Source organism: Mauremys reevesii, linkage group 15 (assembly GCF_016161935.1).
Source record: "Mauremys reevesii isolate NIE-2019 linkage group 15, ASM1616193v1, whole genome shotgun sequence".
NCBI lineage: Eukaryota > Metazoa > Chordata > Testudines > Geoemydidae > Mauremys > Mauremys reevesii.
The window spans coordinates 8,122,790-8,141,559 of record NC_052637.1 but is presented as its reverse complement, the minus strand read 5'-3'; the positions used below and the strand labels follow the sequence as shown (position 1 = coordinate 8,141,559).

At 51.0% G+C, this 18,770-nt stretch overlaps 1 protein-coding gene across 1 annotated transcript; it reads right to left on the bottom strand.

Annotated features, from left to right (window-relative positions):
• Window positions 1-5,538: 5,538 nt before the first annotated feature.
• Window positions 5,539-18,770, bottom strand: LOC120383961 (zinc finger protein RFP-like). Its single transcript, XM_039502283.1, has 6 exons — window positions 18,363-18,770; window positions 16,375-16,470; window positions 13,646-13,873; window positions 12,205-12,227; window positions 9,878-9,987; window positions 5,539-6,047 (listed from the first exon to the last, which is right to left on the bottom strand). The coding sequence occupies exons 1-6, from the start codon at window positions 18,768-18,770 to the stop codon at window positions 5,539-5,541; spliced, it is 1,374 nt and encodes a 457-aa protein (XP_039358217.1).

Sequence of the window (18,770 nt, the reverse complement as noted above, 5' to 3'; positions counted from 1 at the left end):
CTTTCAATTTCCAGCCGTCTGGGACATGAATTGGGTGTCTCCCTTGCTGGCTCTGTCTCACTGGCTGAGCTGGAATCAGCTGTGTCCGTGAGTTCTCCCAGCCCCTGGGGCTCTGATGGGAAGCGTGACCCTCTCTCTGCTGGGAGGAGTGCTCAGGCGAAAAGCAGAGTCCGGTTAGAGACAATGTCACTGTTTTCAAAAAAGTGAAGAGTTGACATGAATTCTATTATTTGACCCCCAAATCCACACACCCCCTTGTTGGGCTGGGCTTTGTTCATTGCAGCAGATCTGATTTCTCAGGTTTGGGATGCTCTCTAGCAGGGCCAGCTCAAGGTTTCTTGCCGCCCCAAGCAAAAAAAATTTTGGTTGCCCCCAGCCCTGGGCTCCCGCTCCCCGCCCACCAGTGCCCCCCCCCCGCTGCCCCAGCACTGGGCTCCCCCCGCCCCCAAAGTGATCTCCTCGTTCACCACAGCAATCCCCATTTACACTTGCAGTGGGGATCAAACCGTTTCTCCTGTTTTTATTTCACTTTTGTATAAATCTCGCCCCCGTCCCCCGCAACCCCATCTTTAGTGCTCCAAATGCACATGGAAGGGACAGGGACTAACCCTCAAACCTTGTACCCGGAAAGGGATGGGGATCTAGTAAAGAGGGTTAGGACAGAGGAGCAGGTGTGGGGGTGCTGGTGTGTGATGTACTCGCGGAGGAGGGTGGAGGAGGAGAGGGGGTATCAGGAGGGTTGCAGGAGGAGGCGGGCGTGGCGGTGTTGGAGAGGGGTGAGTTGTGGGAAGCAGCAGAGTCTGGGAGATTTCTCCTTTGCTTCTCTGCTAGGAGCAAGAAGAAAAGGGAGCTGGGGACGGTCACAGCGGGGGAGGGTGTTAGATGAGTCCCGGCAAGCCCTATGGGGAGCCGCTTTCCATACAAGGAATAGGAGGAACTCCCAAAGTCAGCATCTGATCTCCCGAGCTTGGCGGGGAGGGGAGGCAGATGGTACCTAGCCCCAGCCCACAGCCAGCCACATGCTAGAAAGCCCTGCACAAGGCAGCTTCATAGGCCAGGCTCCGAACTGGTCCGGGTTTGCTCCGCAATGCACTTTGTGTTTTGTTTTATTGACTGGTCCTGTGCTGGAGCCGAGGCAGCCTGGGAACTGGAGCGCAGAATCAAGCGAGACTCCAGCTCGCCGCCTGGTTCGAAAGCCTCTCCGGGCTTGTCGCTAGCGGCCCCCTGGGCATGAGCGGCTGGGTCTCTGCACCTCCCAGGTGGCCCCCTGGGTCTGATTCTCCCAGGCAGCCCCTGGAGCCGAGCGTGGGCTGTGGGAAGAGGGGCTCCCTGAGTGTGTGAGGAGCCGGGGAGGGAAGGAAGTGGGGTCCAGGATGCAGGGAGGTTGGAGGGGTCCTGCTGCCGCTGCTGCTCCGAGTCTCCCCAGGGCGGCGCCGCGTTTCCCCTCTGGAGTGGGCTGTGCAGGGCGCCGCCGGGCTGGGCAGGGGGCGCGGATCCCGGCTTGCGCACTGACAGGGCAAGTAGCTCTGGCCAGGGCTGCCTCCGGCTTTTTGCCACCACAACCAAAAAAAAAGGGGTGGGGAGGGGCCCGAAGTGCTGCCCCTTTGAAAGTGCCGCCCCAAGCACATGCTTGGACGGCTGGTGCCTAGAGCCGGCCCTGCCACTTGTGAGTATCTGAGTTAAATTTAAGCCCCAATCCTGGAGGCTCCCTCCACACTGCCTGGCCGGCTTTGGGCCTTGAGAGTAGAGTTTCCCAGGTTCAGATCTGACCCCACTCCACTTCCCCCAGAGGATTTACCCAGACGAGTTACCGCAGGGTAATGCTTGTCTTCATTGGGATTTAAATGCAGGTTTAAGAATGCATTATTTTTTACCCCCAGAGTGAAGAAGAGGCTTCTGGGGGTGGGGCTGGGAGAAAGAGCTTAGTTTGATTCTTTTCCTTCATTTCAGTGTTTTTATTGCTAACTTTTGTTTGCTTCTCTTCTCTGGTTTCACTGGCAGTTTTGTTTTTCTTTTGTCACTGAACCGATGATTTGAAAGGAATTTCTGATAGCCGATGGCTCTTCAATCTAGCAGAAAAAAAGACATAAGATCCAGTGGCCGGAAGATGAAACTGGACAAATTCAGATTAGAACTAAGATACACACCTTTAATGGTGGTGATAAGTAACTGATGGAACAACCCTCCTAGGAATATGGCAGATTCTCCATGCTTTGAGGCCTTTAAATCAGGCTGGACTAGCTTTCTAAAATGTATGGTCATAAGAACGGACATACTGGGTCAGACCAATGGTCCATCTAGCCCAGTATTCTGTCTTCTGACAGTGGCCAGTGCCAGGTGCTTCAGAGGGAATGAACAGAACAGAAGAATTATTGAGAGATTCATCCCCTATCATCCAGCCCCAACATCTGGCAGTCAGAGGCTTAGGGAAACCCAGAGCATGGACTTGCATCCCTGACCATCTTGGCTAATAGCTATTGACGGACCTATTCATTAGCTCAGCCACAAGGTATGGGCTTGATGCAGAAATCACTAGGTAAATTGTACTGATCTATGTTATGCGGGTCAGACTAGATTATCATAATCATCCCTTCTGGGCCTAAAATCTATTAATAATGGCAAAAAATTACTATTGTCCCTTTTAAAAAAAGGACAAAAAAACTTCAAGTGTAGCCTGTGGATTAGATAGCAGTGAAATGTGGGATCTTTGAGGAGTCTGCAGTCTTCCGTAAGCTCATCATAATCCAAAAAATGGCTGACAGAGGGTTCTGACAGACTCCATTTTTAACATATAAGCCAACTAACCAATTTGTTTGTAAATTCTCAGAACGTGCACTCTCTATTTGAAGAATAAATGTTTCAGTCTTGGGGAGGATATGCTAAGCTCTCTAGTTTATTATGTGCCTTTATCTTGGTAGCATATGAGCATCTGACCCAGCCAGGCTTGCACATTTAGATGCAGCATATCACTGAGAAAGAGCAAGGGGCTGGTGTAGTTCCCATTCAGTGTAACTCATCTCAGTGGTTACAAAGATGCCGGCAAAAAAAGCATTCCCAATTTATAAAAGGGATTGGAGAGCTCCTGTACCTCTCTCTCTCTCTCTCTCCCCCCCCCCCCCACACACACACCTGGGGTCGGGGTGGATCATAAAAATGTCAAATCCATTTCCTTAATAAATAAATGAAATCCTGAAATAAAGTGACCCAAAGAAGAGCTCTATGCAAAATCCAAAGCTTGTCTCTCTCACCAACAGAAGTTGGTCCAATGAAAGATATCCCCGCCCTGCCTTGTCTCTGTCTATAGAACCCTGTGAAATACTCTTCAGATAGGGAGATTAATAATTTTCTCCACCATCTTCAGGTTGCCACTCCAGTCCCACCATCTCCTCTCCCCTCTCAATGGGGTCCCCAACCACAATCCCATTGCTCAGAGAAATGTGGCCTGTACCACTGATATCAACTGGGTACTCTGAAACCTAATGATGGCATTGTTAATTATTTCACCCAACAGAAAAACGACAAACAAATCAATAACACACACACACAGCCCCAAAAGAGCCTTTTTGAGCTATTGAGACACTTTAACACAGTCAATTTTGTGAATCCTGAAAAGGTCAAACCCATTTCCTTAAAAAAACTAAAACTTCAAACTTGGAAATGATTTATTTTCTCCCTTCTCTTCAGGTTCCCCCCCTTTGGTCTTCTCTCCTCCCTTCCCTATCTCCCTCCACCTCCAATTGCTCTGAGAAATATGGACTCCCCCATGGAGTTCAGTGGGTTTTTAACTCAAACATAAAGATTAGTGTGGTTAGATGTTCGGCCGCATGTGTGTGTACTCCCTGTGTGCTGCCCCAGCTCTGCGCAGACAGCCAGCACAGCAGACCTCAAGCGAACCGCCCAATGACCACAAGATCCATGAAGGGATGAAGGCACCAGGCCAGGTTTATTGTCGACAAAGCACGGTAATGGCACCTGGCAGACTTTACAAAGATACAAAGACATGTACGCCCGTGACAATGGATGCAGTTCAGTGAATGGCGGGACTTTCCATTCCCCCTCGGCTGGACCAAGACACTCTCTCAGAGATGCACCTTTATACCCTGATACAAACCAATTACGTACTGCCCCTCTGACATAGTTAGTTATTGCTCCCTGACGTAGCTAGTTATTACCCATTTCCTTGTGCATACTGTTTTGACTAAAACATCTTTATTTATTACACTGTCATCCTGACCTTATCTTTTAGGAGGGGTCAGTGTGTTCCTGTCATCCTTGGGGAATGTTTTGGTACCATCCTTGATATTGGGGGTGTTCTGGTACCACTCCTCTGGAATGTGTTTGGGTGAGTGCTCTGCACCTAGCACTTATATCTTAGGGGCCTGATATTTGCTCACAGCCTGACTTTTGCTAACTTTGCTTTATATCAGCAAAGCTTGCCCACTACTTTAGCTCAGGCCTCCTACCAGGGCTTATATCTTAGGTTCTTTTCCTACTAAATTCAGCATTGTCAATGCTTTCACTGCTGATCTTTTTCACCGAGACCTCCAGCTACGCCAAACGGCCTCTCATCCCACCCCAGGTGCCAATGGCCCAGATCCTCAAAGGTATTTAGGTGTGGAACTCCCATTGAAATAGACTCCTATATAACTTTAAGGTCCTGTGCCAAAATCCCCAAATGTCCCCCATCCAGAAACTAAAACCTCCAGCCCCCCCTTAAAAAAATCTCTCCTGTAGCTATGCATTCTCAGCACAAAGATGTTGGGATATTGGAAACTGCTCACCTGGGAATAGTGTAAAATAAATGCAATACAATATCTTGCTGCACTAATTGCACCATTTAAATCTATTTTAAAATGCCCTTTAAAATGGTCTCTGACGTTGCTGCAGATGTTGCAATCTCCCCTAGAGGCTGCAGAATCACAGGTGGCTACAGGCAGCATTTCTTATTCCCTGATCTTGCAAAACCCCTGGGCCTTCAGAATCATAAAGAATTGACAGACAAATGCCATTTGCTTCGCCTTCACGTCCATCTCTCTGCCATTTTGACTGGCCAGAAATACGCTCTCGCCTCAGTGTCGTGGAGTCACATGTTAGAGAAACCTATTTTATGGTAGTCACATGCATAGGCTCCAACTTTTATTTTTCCCCGGGGGTGTTCCATCCCCACTCTGCCCTGAGGCCCCACCCCCACTCTGCCCCTTCCCCCAAGGCCCCACCCTTGCTCTGCCTCGTCCCACCCCCGATCCACCCACTCCCTGAAGCCCCCGCCTGCCCACCACTCGCTGTTCTCCGCCCTCCCCCCAACATCTCCCCGAGCTGCCAAACAGCTGTTTGTTGGCACCGCCATCAGCTGTTTAGCAGTGCCCCCAATTAGCTGATCTGGGGCACTGCCAAACAGCTGATTGGCTGCGCCACTGAACAGCTGTGGCTGATGGGTGCTGAGCACCCACTGTTTTTTTTCCAGGAGCACTCCATCCCCGCAGCACCCGTGGAGTCAGCACCTATGGTCACATGGGACCATTCCCCTTTGCCCCTATCTCAGGGACACAGCCGGAGTGGGGATCCCGCCAAGAAGAAAGGGAAGAGTCTCTCCCCGGTGAAAGAGGCCGGTGGGAAAATGAAGATCAGGAACTTGTTGTCAACATCAAAAAATGCCACCCGCCCCCCTTCATAGTCCAGAGCCACCCGGATTCTCCTGGGGATCGTAGGCAGGGGCAGAATGGTCTCACCGGAGGTGTAAGCCCGGTACTGACCACCCCAGTGACCCACAGCCCAGATCTCCTGCTCAGGGTAATTGCTCATCCGTCCCTTCCTCCTCACAGACTCCCTGGCCACCCCCACCGACCAGATTCCCCCAACGCCCACCTCCACCTCCCAGAAGTGTCTGCCTGAGGCGAACCCCTCACGGCCCAGCACGGAGAGAACGGAATTGAATCGCTCGGGATTGTCGGGCAGATCCTGCTGCTCGTGTCCCCGTCTCACGCCTTTCCCGTCCGCAGACAGGACGAGCTGGGGATGAGCCGTATCTGGATCCAGAGTCACATTCGCTGGGAAGAGAGAATCAGAGCGTTAGGGGCAGAGCTCGGCCCTGGGGAAGGAGGGGACCTTTTCTTGCACTCCCCAGCAGCCCCATCCCACCTGGGTCGCTCCCTGATTTTCTGCCTCTCTGTCCTGGCTCTCTGTCCTCTCCCAGACTCTAGGGGTGCTGCTATATCTGCTGCTGTGACAGCTTCTCTCTGCCTCCTCCCCTGCTGCATCTCCCTGTGGGGGCTGCCCCACTGCCAGCAGCAGGGACAGAGCAGGGGAGGCAGCAGAGCCTGGGAGCCACCAGCTGTGCCTGTTAGGGAGAGATGCCCCGTCCCCCACTAGCAAAAGGAAGGAGGCACAACCCTGGGGAACAGCACCCAGCCCACTGCGGAATGGAAGAGAAATAAGGGGACTCCGACCGCTGGAGAGCTGCCTCCCAGCCCAGCTGGACGAGGGGAGAAGACGGCAGGCAGTGGTGTAGCCCATAGGGCAAACCTGCCCATATTCACTGTCTTGCCTTCACTATATTTAGCTGCTTTCATTATATTCAGCTGTAATGCAAGAAACCTACAGGCCCCTGTACCATAAATCTGGGGTTCTCAAACTTCATTGCACTGCGACCCTGTTCTGACAACAAAAATTACGATATGACACCAAGAGGAGGATCTGGAGCCTGAGCCCGTCCGAGCCCTGCTGCCCTGGCCCTCCATACCATTTCACAACCCCAGTGTGGCCCTCGGGCCAAAAAGTTTGCCCGCCCCTGGCCTAACAGTTACATTTAGATGTTGGGAACTAAGGAGAGCCTGCTCAGTGTTCCAGTCAGTGCTACCACAAGGAACATAAGAAGGAATAACCGCAAATCCGCTGGAGCAAGGGGTGATGGTATGATCATGGGCTGAAATGGCTGTTACATGTTAACCCAGCGTTTCTCAAACTGGGGGTCCACATGGGTACTCCAGGGGGTCTGCCGGCCCCACTGATCAACTCCTCCCCCTCCCTTCCTCAACTCTTCCCCCTCCCTCCCAGTGCCTCCTGCATGCCAGGGAACAGCTGCTCAGCGGCATAGGAGGCACTGGGAGGGAGGGTGAGGAGCAAGGAAGGGCCGCGCTCAGGGGAGGAGGTGGAGAGGAGGAGGGGCAGGAGTGAAGCAGGGGTGGGAAGAGATGGAGCCGTGGTGGGGCCTTGGAGGAAGGAGTGGAGTGGGGTGGGACCTGGGGCGGAGCAGGGGGCTTAGGGGTCCGCAAAAAATTTGTAAATCAAAATGGGGTCCTCAGGTTGCTAAAGTTTGAGAACCGCTGTGTTAGCCTATAGATGCCAGAGACGGGGCTGGTCCTGTTGTCTCTTATGACCAGGTCCTCAACCAAGGCTGAGTATGCAATTCTGGGAGCTTACGCGTCGAGTGATACCACAGATAACCCCAGTCCTGCATGATCTCTGCCTTGTTATGTAGCTTGGGTCTTTTCTAGCTTTCTCCATTATTTTCATAAAGGTATCTAAGGTTTTACTTTGCCCTCAGGGTACATGTCCTTGTCATCCAACCTGAGACTCCCCACAAGACATCGAGCTCCATAGTGTTAGGTCTGATTCTGGGGGAAGACCCTTATCACACGCCGATCGATTGGCTGCCAATCCAAACATGGGTCAGGCAACAGCGGAGAAGTCTTAAAGAGCCAGGGTGAAGGGAGGATCATAAATGGAGACCCCGCAGCCCAGTGGGAAGAGAAAATGGGAGATCCAGGTGATTGAGGGAGAGAAGCAAGTGCCCCAGGGGGACACTGGGGGAGGATCAAGCCAACAGCACTGAGTCCCATTGAGTCAGTGGATTGCACTGCCGCCCCCGTCTCACTTCCATGCCGCGCTTGTCATGTGGAAACAGCAGTTAAGGGGTTAATACTGTAGGATTGTTAAGTCCCCTTCCCTTTTCCTATCCCCCTCTCTCCCTCTGTTGGCAGGAGGCTGTTTTGTTTGATCTCGGAGGCTCTTCTGCCGTGCAAGCCGGAGCTACAAATGCAAACTAGGAAATATCCCTGTAAAAACTCACCCTTTCTTCCTATGGTGTCCACTCCCCACGCTAGAGATCTCCCTGCCCCGGTCTGTAGTGCCAGAGCCAGAGTGTCTAGAGAGGAGAGATGTCATGCAGTCAGCGTTATGCCCAGCTTTCCACTCTGAATTAAACAAGTCCACTTAATGGGGGAAGGGAAACAGAGAGAGGGAAAGGGGCAGAGATATGGAGAGAAAAAACGTGTTTAGTCAAGCCAGATGTACCTTAAACAGAACCAAGAATATCCCAGGAGCATTTTTATGTGACTATATCACTTGTTTCCTTGAAGGATCTCAGAACATCAGTACATTCCTAGACTGAACATTAGAGAACCCAGTGCAGACTGCAGTTCTCATCGTCTGTTGGCCTGACCCACCAAGCTTTGATCAGCCCCACTGGACACAGTTGCTCCCTAGTGGTGAGGGGCTGGGCTGACCTAAGCCGGGAGACTTGGTGTAAATTGTCACTTGCTGGGTGAACTAATGGGAGAACTTGGCAGGGAGCCGAGAGAGGGCACGCGAGAGGCTTTTTGTCTCTGTGTGGGTTTCAAGATGGCCAGCGCTAGAACAGCAGCGGTGACCTACCATGTTTTCTTTCCTGCCGGAAGCCAGAAGGGACTTCCTGTGCATGAAGTGCAAGGGAATGGCTGTGCTGGAGGAATAGAATGTCGTGATTTTGGAGATAGGGAAACTGAGGCCCAGAGAACTGAATTGATTTTTCCAGGGTTGCTCACCGAATTGGTGGAGGAGCTAGAACAAAACCCAGGTCTCCTGACTCCCAGCTCTATCTCCTTGATCTGTTCCCTCTTTTTCTCTGTTATTAAACCATTGTTTACTGGATCTCTTTCTCTGTTCATTCATAAGGAGGGCCCAACCAAATTCATGTCCATTTTGGTCAATTACACAGTCATGGGATTTTAAAAATCATAAATTTCATTATTTCAGATAATTAAATCTGAAATGTCATATGTTGTAATTGTAGGGGTCCTGACCCAAAAAGGAGTTGTGGGGGAGGTCACAAGGTTATTGTAGGGGCGGTTGCAGTACTGCTACCCTTACTTCTGTGCTGCTGCTATTGGCAGCGGCGCTGCCTTCAGAGCTGGGCAGCTGAAGAGCGGTGGCTGCTGGCTGGGAACCCAGCTCTGAAAGCAGCATCACCGCCAGCAGCAATGCAGAAGTAAGGATGGCACAGTATGGCATTGCCACCCTTACTTCTCCACTGCTGCCTTCAGAGCTGGGCCCTCAGTCAGCAGCCGCCACTCTCCGGCCGCTCAGCTCTGAAGGCAGCAATGCAGAAGTAAGGGTGGCAATACCGCAACCCCCCTAAAATAAACCTTGTGACCCACCTGCAACTCCTTTTGAGTCAAGACCCACAATTTGAGAAACACTGGTCTCCCCCATGAAATCTATATAGTATAGGGCAAAAGCACACAAAAGACCTGATTTCATAGGGGGAGACCAGATTTCACAGTCCATGACGCATTTTTCATGGCCATGAATTTGATAGGGCCTATTCATAAGCAGGATTCAGCCCCTTTTGGATCTGGCACTGCTCCCTTCACCTGGATCCCAAATTTCTCATGATGTAGGAGAAACAAGTAAATAAAACATTGAACCATATTCATGTTATTTCATTTCTGAATCCTCATTGGAAACTTCTTTAGCCCTGGACAGTTCCCACCACCCCGTCCAATGGTCCTCTACTGTACTTTTGCTGGGTTTTACATTGGCCGCTAAGTGGCCAGAGCCCATCTCCTCTTACAGTCACAGAGACACATCTCGATTCTCTGCCTGCCTCCCCTTTTGGTACCTTTGAATTTCCTCAGGGTCTCCTTTAAAGCAATAGTTTTTTGAGAGAAATCACTGAGTCTCTTTTCCAGCTCAAGAGAAATCCCCGTGGGCTGCTGGAACATCTCGCACCTGGAGAGAGAAAACTCTCTGAAGTTAATTGTATTAATTACATTAATTACTCCTTATTATGTATTACTTAATTGTCTTTTAATATGAAGCTCGTGCCAGTCAATGCTGCTGTACTAGGGGCCATGGAGAATGGATTCCTCTGTGTGTCCTACCCTCACAGAAGGTGACACTGAGGCACTAGCTGTGCATGCTTCCCCCACAGTTACAATCCATCCTTAGGCTACAGAGACTATTAGGCCCAGATCCTCAAAGGGATTTAGGCACCTGAGTCCCAGATTTAAGAGGCATTGCAACCCCCTTCATCTGCCACCTAACCCTGTAGGTGCCTAAGCTCACTCAACATCTACCTTTTAGCCACAACGCACAGTCAACCTGTGGAACTCTTTGCCGAAAGATGTTGTGAAGGCCAAGACTATAACAGGGTTTGAAAAAGAACTAGATACATTCATGGAGGATAGGTCCATCAATGGCTATTAGCCTGGCTGACAGAGATGGTGTCCCTAGCCTCTGTTTGCCAGAAGCTGGGAATGGGCGACAGGGGATGGATCACTTGATGATTCCCTGTTCTGTTCATTCCCTCTGGGGTGCCTGGCATTGGACACTGTCGGGAGACAGGACACTGGGCTAGATGGGCCTTTGGTCTGACCCCATGTAGCCACTCTGATGTTCTAAAAATGCCCTGGGTACCTATGTTTCTGCCTCTGGGCACAGGTACTGTTATCTCTCAGTAGGCGCCTCCTGCCTATGCTGCAGTGCAATCCTCAAACTGGGGAGGATTTTGCCTGTAGAGGTGCTGAGACAAGCCTAACGGTACACAAAATAGGTAACCTCTGGGGTACGGGATGTTCTGCTGTGGGTCTCACAGTCTCTCCTGTCCAGGTCATTCAGACAGAGAATGACTTGCCAGTCCCAGGAGGTGGAAAACCTATCGTCAAATCTCATCATTGCAATGCCTTAGAAGATCCGGGCCTATGTGTATGGGTAGGAAGGAAGTTGCATCATGGCCATTTTGGTCGATGTCCTCCCTGCTCTGATGGCCAGGATGTTCCTATGTTGCAAGTGGTCTTTGCATTGTAGACCTCAAGGCCAAAAGCAACTGGAGTCAGACCAGTCCCTCCCCAGACACTGCTCACTCCACATAAAGGGTTCATCTGCACGGTTCTTTCAGCAGCATATAGAGTGCATACATGGGGAGGCCCCCTTAGCATGGGTGTAAAGAGTTGTGCAGACCATGAGGCACGGCTTAGGCGAGTAAAGACACTCCTGAAGGGTGAGGGTGTACACAAGAACATACCCCACATGCTCTCTGCTGACCCAAGTCATGCCTCCCCGTCCACTCAGCGCTGTTTTCAGCAGAGTAGCATCCCGCTGACTGCTTGCAGCTGGAGCCTTTCCCCGCTGCAGGAAAAAAGACTCCAGAAGTGGGGTAAGGCTCCGGCAATGGGAGAGGCAGCAGTTTCTCATTGTGTTGTGTAGCTACACACACCCTATATGCCACCAGCAGTGGTGTGTAGTGTAGACGTAGCCAAAAAAAGAGTCAGCGTTGCTGGATTGTAACCAGTGCCCTAGAGATGAAAGGCCTCTTATTCCATCCCCAGCATCCTGACACAGCCAGTGCCTTAGAGGTGGAAGCAGTGCTTAATTTATGCCAGGGCTTGCCAGGGCTCAGTGTTGGCACTCTAGGCTTGGCAGTTCCTAGCCCCGGCACCTTTAGGTTGGCAGTTCATAGCCCGAGCATCTCTAGGACTGGAAGTTCATAGTCCCGGCACCTCTGGGCCTGGCAGTTCACAGCCCCGGCACCTCTGGGCTTGGAATTTCATAACCCTGGTCCCTCTGGGCCTGGCAGTTCAGTCCCAGCTCCTCTGGGCCTGGCAGTTCAGAGCCCCGGCACCTCTGGGCCTGGCAGTTCACAGCCCCAGCATCTCTGGGCCTGGCAGTTCATATCCCTGGCATCTCTAGGCCTGGCAGTTCACAGCCCCGGCACCTCTGTGCTTGACACATCAGTTATGAAAGTAAAATATATGGCTCCTAATTGCCTGAGCCAGGGCACTTCTTTCATTACAAAGTAAGCCCTGGGTGGAACATATTTAAAACCACTTAATTAAACTTAACACTGGGAGAGTTGTGATTGTGCCCTCTACACCTTGCTGCTGGGCCCTGGGGTTTGAACATGACAAGAGAATGAAAGGCAAGGGGGAGTGAGACGGAGCCATGTACCTGCTCAAGGTGATCCTGATGTCCTAGAAGGGGAGAGAAAGGAAGTTGATTGCACATGTGAAATGCCAAAGATCCCGCCTGCGGGAAATGAGCTTTCACCCATCAAGTTCCATAGGTTAAAGTCGCAACCTATTTCTACATATTTATTAAAGCATTTGGATCACAGAGTTGGATTTTCCAAAACGGCCCCTAAATCTTCCCCTGGGGTTAGGTGGCACGTTCTATTGGGGACAGAGAAACAATCCAGGGTGTTTTCAAACGTCAAACGCTAATCAGGAAGATTAACATTTCCCACTCCAATCTCCACCTCCATCTCCACAGCAGATTTCTGGGTTTGCCTTAGCAAAATGTTTAGCCTCCTACTTTGAAGGCTGGGTTATAGGGTTCATTTGCTGGCTCTGCTGCAGCCTCTCTCTGTGCCTGGCACATTGAGGCCTCTGGAGGCTACTGCAATACAAACAATACGTTAAATATTTATGGGCTCATTTGGATTTGAACTTCCCTAGGGCACTAGCTGAGTGCAGAGCTCCGGCAAGCAAAGTTGCCACGGGGCTCTGACGCATTCTGCATGCACAGGGCAGCCGTAGGCAGCGTCTCAGAGAACTGGGAGAGCAGATTCCACATCAGAGAGAATTTTGGGGGTAATTTTGGATTCATCCCCTGTGAAAATAGTTCAGGATACTGTGCAGAGGCAACTGGGGTGTCTCTAATAGAAGTGGGGAAAGGCTATGGCCAGGGCCGGTGCAAGGATGTTTCACGCCCTAGGCAAAACTTCCACCTTGCGCCCTCCCCCGTCCCCGAGCCCTGCGGCGGTTCCCTGCCCACCCGCCCTGAGGCGCACCCCTCCCGTGGCAGCTCCCCCCCTCCACCCTGAGGCACCCCCCCTGCGGTAGCTCCCCACCCCTCCTCCGCCCTGAGGCGCCCCCACCCTGCCATGGCAGCTCCCCACCCCTCCGCCCCAGCCCAGGGAGCCGTGCGGCAGCTGCCCGCCCCAGCTCACCCCTGCTCCACCTCCTCCCTGAGCACGCCGTGGCTGCTTCACTTCTCCCACCTCCCAGGCTTGTGGCGCCGATTTGCGCCGCAAGCCTGGGAGGCGGGAGAAGTGAAGCAGCCACGGCGTGCTCGGGGAGGAGGCGGAGCAGGGGTGACCTGGGGCGGGGAGTTCCCTTGCGTGCCGCCCCCAACCTTACTTGCTGCAGGCAGCCCTCCCTGCGCCCCCCGCCCCAGCTCCCTCCGCCTAAATGCCGGCGGCGACCGCGGCGGCCGGATCTTCAGCCATCCCGGTCGCCGCTGAAGAAAATGCCGCCCCCCAAATCCTAGTGCCCGCGGTCACCTAATAGGTTGCACCGGCCACCCTGGCTCTGGCAATGGGAGAGGCAGTGGGGAAAGTCTCCTGCAGCTGCCCACTGCTGGAGCCTACCTCCACAGAAAGGAAATTCACCTGCAGGAAATCACTCGCTGGCTGCTGGCACTTCCCCTCCAGCTCACTGATCAGGCTATTAAGATGGGAAATGTCCATGGGAAATCTGGTGACCGTTTCCTTTTGCCACTTCATAATCCTGTCCAACTCTTCCAGCCGGGCCAGCAGGAGGCACTCTTGTTCCTCCAGAAACTGGCGGAGCTGCTGAAATTCAAACCCAATTCTCTGCCTCTCCTTTTTGATCTTTTCCTGTAACAGACAGATAGAAATGGGGAATGGGCAGGTAAAGACCCGGCAGAGAGATCAGGGGTATTTCATACAGCCATGTGTCTGCCACAGGGAAATTTCTCACTACCCCAGAAAGTCATTTTAAGACTTTTTTTGAGACAAACGCCCTATGGATGAGAGAGACATCTTCCTAAAGCTTCCTTAGTCAGTCCTAATTTATGTTAATAGCGTGTGATCTTTAGCATGGATTCATAGATTCCAAGGCCAGAAGAGACCATTGTGATCATCTAGTCTGACTTCCTGTGTAACACAGGCCATAGGATTTTCCGAAACATTTTCTCTTTAATTAGAGCATATCTTTTTCTTTTCTTTTTTAAATCTTGATTGAAAAATTGCCAGTGATTGAGAATCCGCCATGACCCTTGGTAATATTCCACTGGTTAATTACCTGCACTGTTAGAAATATATGCCTTATTTCCAGTCTGAATTTGTCTAGCTTCAACTTCCAGCCAGAGGATGGTGGTATATTTTTGTCCACTAGTTTCAAAGAGCTCATTATCAAACGTTTGTTTCCCACGTAGGTGCTTGCACACCATGATCCAGTCACTTCTGAAGCCTTATTTATGTTAAGTTAAATAGATGGAGCTCCTTGCATCTATGACTAGAAGGTATGTTTTCTATTCCATTGATCACTCTCGTAGCTCTTCTCTGAACCCTCTCCAGTTTATCAACATCCTTTCTGAACTGAGGACCCCAGAACTGGACATGGGATTCCAGCAGCGGTTTCACCAGGACCAAATACACAGGTAAAATAACCTCTCTACCCCTACTCAAGATTCTCATGGTTACGCATCCAAGGATCACATTTTGGCTACAGCGTTGCATGATTAGGTTGTTCTCATATCACTGGCCTAGTGAACTCCAGATTCATCTAGCAGCAGAAAGGGCAGCAGGAGGCAGGACTCAGGTTAACATTCTCTCTCTCTCTGGCTGTGTCTACACTGAAACCGCTACAGCGGCACAGGGGCAGCGCTGCAGCTGCACCGTGCTAGTGCGTCAGTGTAGACACTCACTGCAGCAACAGGAGAGGGTCTCCTCAGAGGCAGATCAAGGTCTCCTGGGGCCCTGGGCCAGAGCAAGTGAGGGGGCCCCGACGTCAAAACTGTGGCCCTACCCCACCTCTTCCACCTGAAGTTCCACCCCCATTCCGCCCCTTCCACCTCCGACACCGCCCATGGCCCCACCCTGTTCCGCCCCTTCCCCTGTGGCCCCACCCTTGTTCTGACCTTTTCCCCGTGGCCCTGCCTCTGTTCCGCCCACAGTCCCGCCCCCATTCCACCCCTTCTGCCACAGCCCCACCCCTCCGCTTGCTCCTCCCCCCCACTGCGGCACCGAGACTGAAGAAGCTCTGCACCGAGGTCGTGGTGGGGAGTGAGAGCTCCTCCTGCCCTGGGGCAGTGGCAGGGGGAGATTTTTCCAGCCCGTTGGCCCGTGCGGTAATCCGGCACTGGTTTTCCCATTGCTGTGCTAAATCCACCTCCCTGAGAAGCAGTCACTAGGGTGATGGAAGAATTATTCTATTGATTTAGCACTGGCTACACCAGGGTAGGTCAGCTTAACTACGTCTTTCAGGGGCGGGGGTGTTCACATCCCTGAATGACAGCTGGGTCAAACTAACATGTTAGTGTAGACCTGGCCCATCTCTCTATCTCTCTCTCTCTCACACACACACACACACTCTGCACTGGCAGAGACTCTTGGGCAAAGGGAGGTGCGGGAAATTAGAAGCATGACACCAACAAAAAAATCCAATGAGAAAAATCATGATATCAGCACATCAGTCATTTAAAAAACAAATACAAACTGCAGAGACAAATGCTCATGGACGCACATGAGAGAGACACCCAGAAACTTCCTATCAGGTGCTCCCAGGGACAGAGACGACTCGTGCCTGCCACTAGTGGGGGGGGTGTTTGGGCAGAGTGAGGGCAGCTGGCTTCCGCAGTGTTACTGAGCATGCTTAGTCCATGGGAGCATGCTCAGTACAAACTGTGCAGCAAATCGGGGGCGGGGGGCACATGACCCCCTTATGTGTTGCCTCTGCATGTGGAAATGTAATCACACCTGCATCACACTCAGGAGCATGTGGTCACAACAAAACACAAATACCACCCCCACGCGGAAGCCGTAGAGCGAGAGACACCCTGACACACGCACATTTATTGTCCCAGAGGGACACAAACAGTCACATCCCAGGCTCTTAAGTTGTATCAGCATAACCACAGTGGTCAGGGGTCTGAGCAGCATAGTTCAGCTGACTTAAGTACGCATGTAGCCAGCACTAGGAAGAATTCTTCTGTCGACCCCTCGGGGAGGTGGATTACCTACGCCAGTGGCAGAGCCCCTCCTGTCAGCATAGAGAGGGCCCAAGATCTAACAGCCCATATTTAAATCCTCGTCTAGACAAGGCCAGCGATACTCACTCACAGGCAGAGATACCCATCTCTGCTTCGGGCACCTACCAGATACTCCCAGCTCCTTCTCTCACCAGTCAGTTTAAATCCCAGGAGTTTTTCTCTCTCTTCTCTCAGAGCCTGCAGTCGAGCCTTAACTTGCTCCTGAAAAGAGAAAAAGGGTTTGGTGGTATTTCTGTTTTGGGTGGGGGAGGAGTGGATCCTATTCAGATTTCATTTAAATAAACGCTTTACCAGCTACTCTAACTCACGCATGTAAATTCCCTGGCAGAATGGGGCCAAGTTTGCCTCCCATAATTCACTGGGATTCCCCCCCCCCGCCCCCAGTCAGTAATGCTGGTCTGTATAATCTACACAAACCAAGGGCTCTGCATACCCTGCTTAACAGTCTGGGGAGCAAGGAGTGGGTTATTGCTTTGTTGGGTATGAAATTAATGACACAAAAGAAGAATAAAACGACTTTAGTCAACTTTATTTCAAATAGACCAGCTTCAGAAAGGGACTTGCAACATCTAAAGGGCTCATCTGTGCTAGAATCCTACAGCAGCACAGCTGTACCAATGTTGACCAGCTGTTCGGGGGCTGCGGAGCAAGAAGGAGGGGCCGTGAGGGAGGGGGAGGGGGCGGGGCAGGGCAGGAGGGGTGGAATAGAGCAGGGGTGGAGCACCCACTAGGGAAAAAAAAGTCAGCACCCGTGACTCCACTCCTGGAGCAGCAGTAGCTATATCAGCGAGAGAGGGAGCGAGTCCACACCCCCAAGTGACTTAAGTTACACTGAAGTAAGCGCTAGTGTAGACTCGCCCTACATCTCTTTGTGGATCCAGATCAATGTGTCCAGGCCCTCAAGGATATGGTGTTGGACAGAATTATTAGATGGCAAAAAGACAACATAACTCAAATCCTATTTTCAAACAAAAAATATCCCTTAAGATTGAGAGCATAGATCAGTAACGTAAGCGTAAAAAATCTTTACAAGAACATTGCAGTTGTTAGCGAAATACATCCATTAAAAAGCCAGGGAATTAGGAGTCAGTGTTAAACTGGATACCCAGTGTACAAGAATTGGAGAAATGTATTACCTTATTGGGAGTGAAATAAGTGGCAAGGAACAAGGAGTATTACTCCAGTCAGTTTTATTCACAACAGTTTTATTCACAACAGGTTCAGTGCCTGAGGAATGTAATTTCAGGGTGAAATAGCCCTGATCCTGCGACACACAGGTGCTTAACTTACTACTCTGAGTAGCCTCATTGACATGGTAATATAAATTGAAGCATGTGCATAAGGACTTATCTAGACTTGCCAGTCATTGCGGGTGTGAATTTAAAGCACAGTACATGTGTGGACACTTTTACTCCAAAACAACAGTGACATATTCCTATTCAGCTTAATCCACTTTACGGGAGCAAGGGCACTCTTGCTCCAAAATAAGAGCATTCACACACGGAGTTGATCAGGAATTTCTCCAAGTAATGGACAAGCCCTAATTAGCGTTTGGAAGACTGCAACCTTCGATGCAAAGGTCGTTTAGGTCTAATTTCCAGACTATGTAACATTTTCTTTAATGTTAGGTGCACAGATCAGTAACTTAACAGCACAACCCCTTGCAGGAACGCTTGTTAGCAAATTGAATGAATGAGACATTAGGCGCTCAGGTTCCACTAGAAAAAAAACCCAGTTATCAGGAGCACAGATCAAAAATTTAGTGGCTAAGGCCTTGCTGCTCAAAGATTCCTAGGCTCTCAATTTCCAGTGATTTCAATGGAATCCAGAAATCTAAAGACCTCTGAAGCTCTGGGCCAAAATTCCATGCAAGAACTCTGTTGTGAGAATAAATCGATCAGCAATAACGCAGGAAATGAGGCGTTCAGGTTAAACTGGAAAGAAACCCAAACATTTAGTCTAGAAATTGCCCAGCGAAGGGCCCAAATTACACTAGGATTTACTGAACTCCTGCCATTTTGATTTTGAAAAGGCAACCAACCAAAAACATAAATAAGGCCTAAATAGACACACTGGAGAGAGAGGTTCCCTACCTTGTACTTCTGGGCAGCCTCCTCGATGGGAACCGCCGCGTGAGCTCCATGCGCCCAGGACTCTCTGCAGACCAAACAGATTAATTGTTGTTCCTCCACACAGAAGAGTTTCAGAGGCTCCCTGTGTTTCTCACACACTCGCTCTGCCTCTGGCTCTGTCGTTGGAGGCAACTTCAGCTGTTTCACTAGCTCCACCATGTTCGTCAGCTCCCTGTTCAGCCTGAAGTTTCTCTGCTGGGCGGTCTGTCTGCACTGGGGGCAGGAGAAGTTTGTAGCCAGTTCGCCCCAGCACTGAGTGATGCAGGCTCGGCAGAAGTTGTGCCCGCAGTGGATAGACACTGGATCTTGGAAATACTCCAAGCAGATGGAACAAGAAGCTTCCTCTTGGAGTTTTTCCACAGTAGCCAT

What these genes read in the sequence shown, in the direction of transcription:
- LOC120383961 (XM_039502283.1), bottom strand. Translation starts at nt 18,770, where the DNA reads ATGGCTACTGTGGAAAAACTCCAAGAGGAAGCTTCTTGTTCCATCTGC. An exon ending in AGGCTGCCCAGAAGTACAAG is followed by an intron (nt 16,471 to 18,362) that starts GTAGGGAACCTC and finishes TTCTCTTTTCAG; the next exon opens with GAGCAAGTTAAGGCTCGACT. An exon ending in CAGCGAGTGATTTCCTGCAG is followed by an intron (nt 12,228 to 13,645) that starts GTGAATTTCCTT and finishes CTCCCCTTCTAG; the next exon opens with GACATCAGGATCACCTTGAG.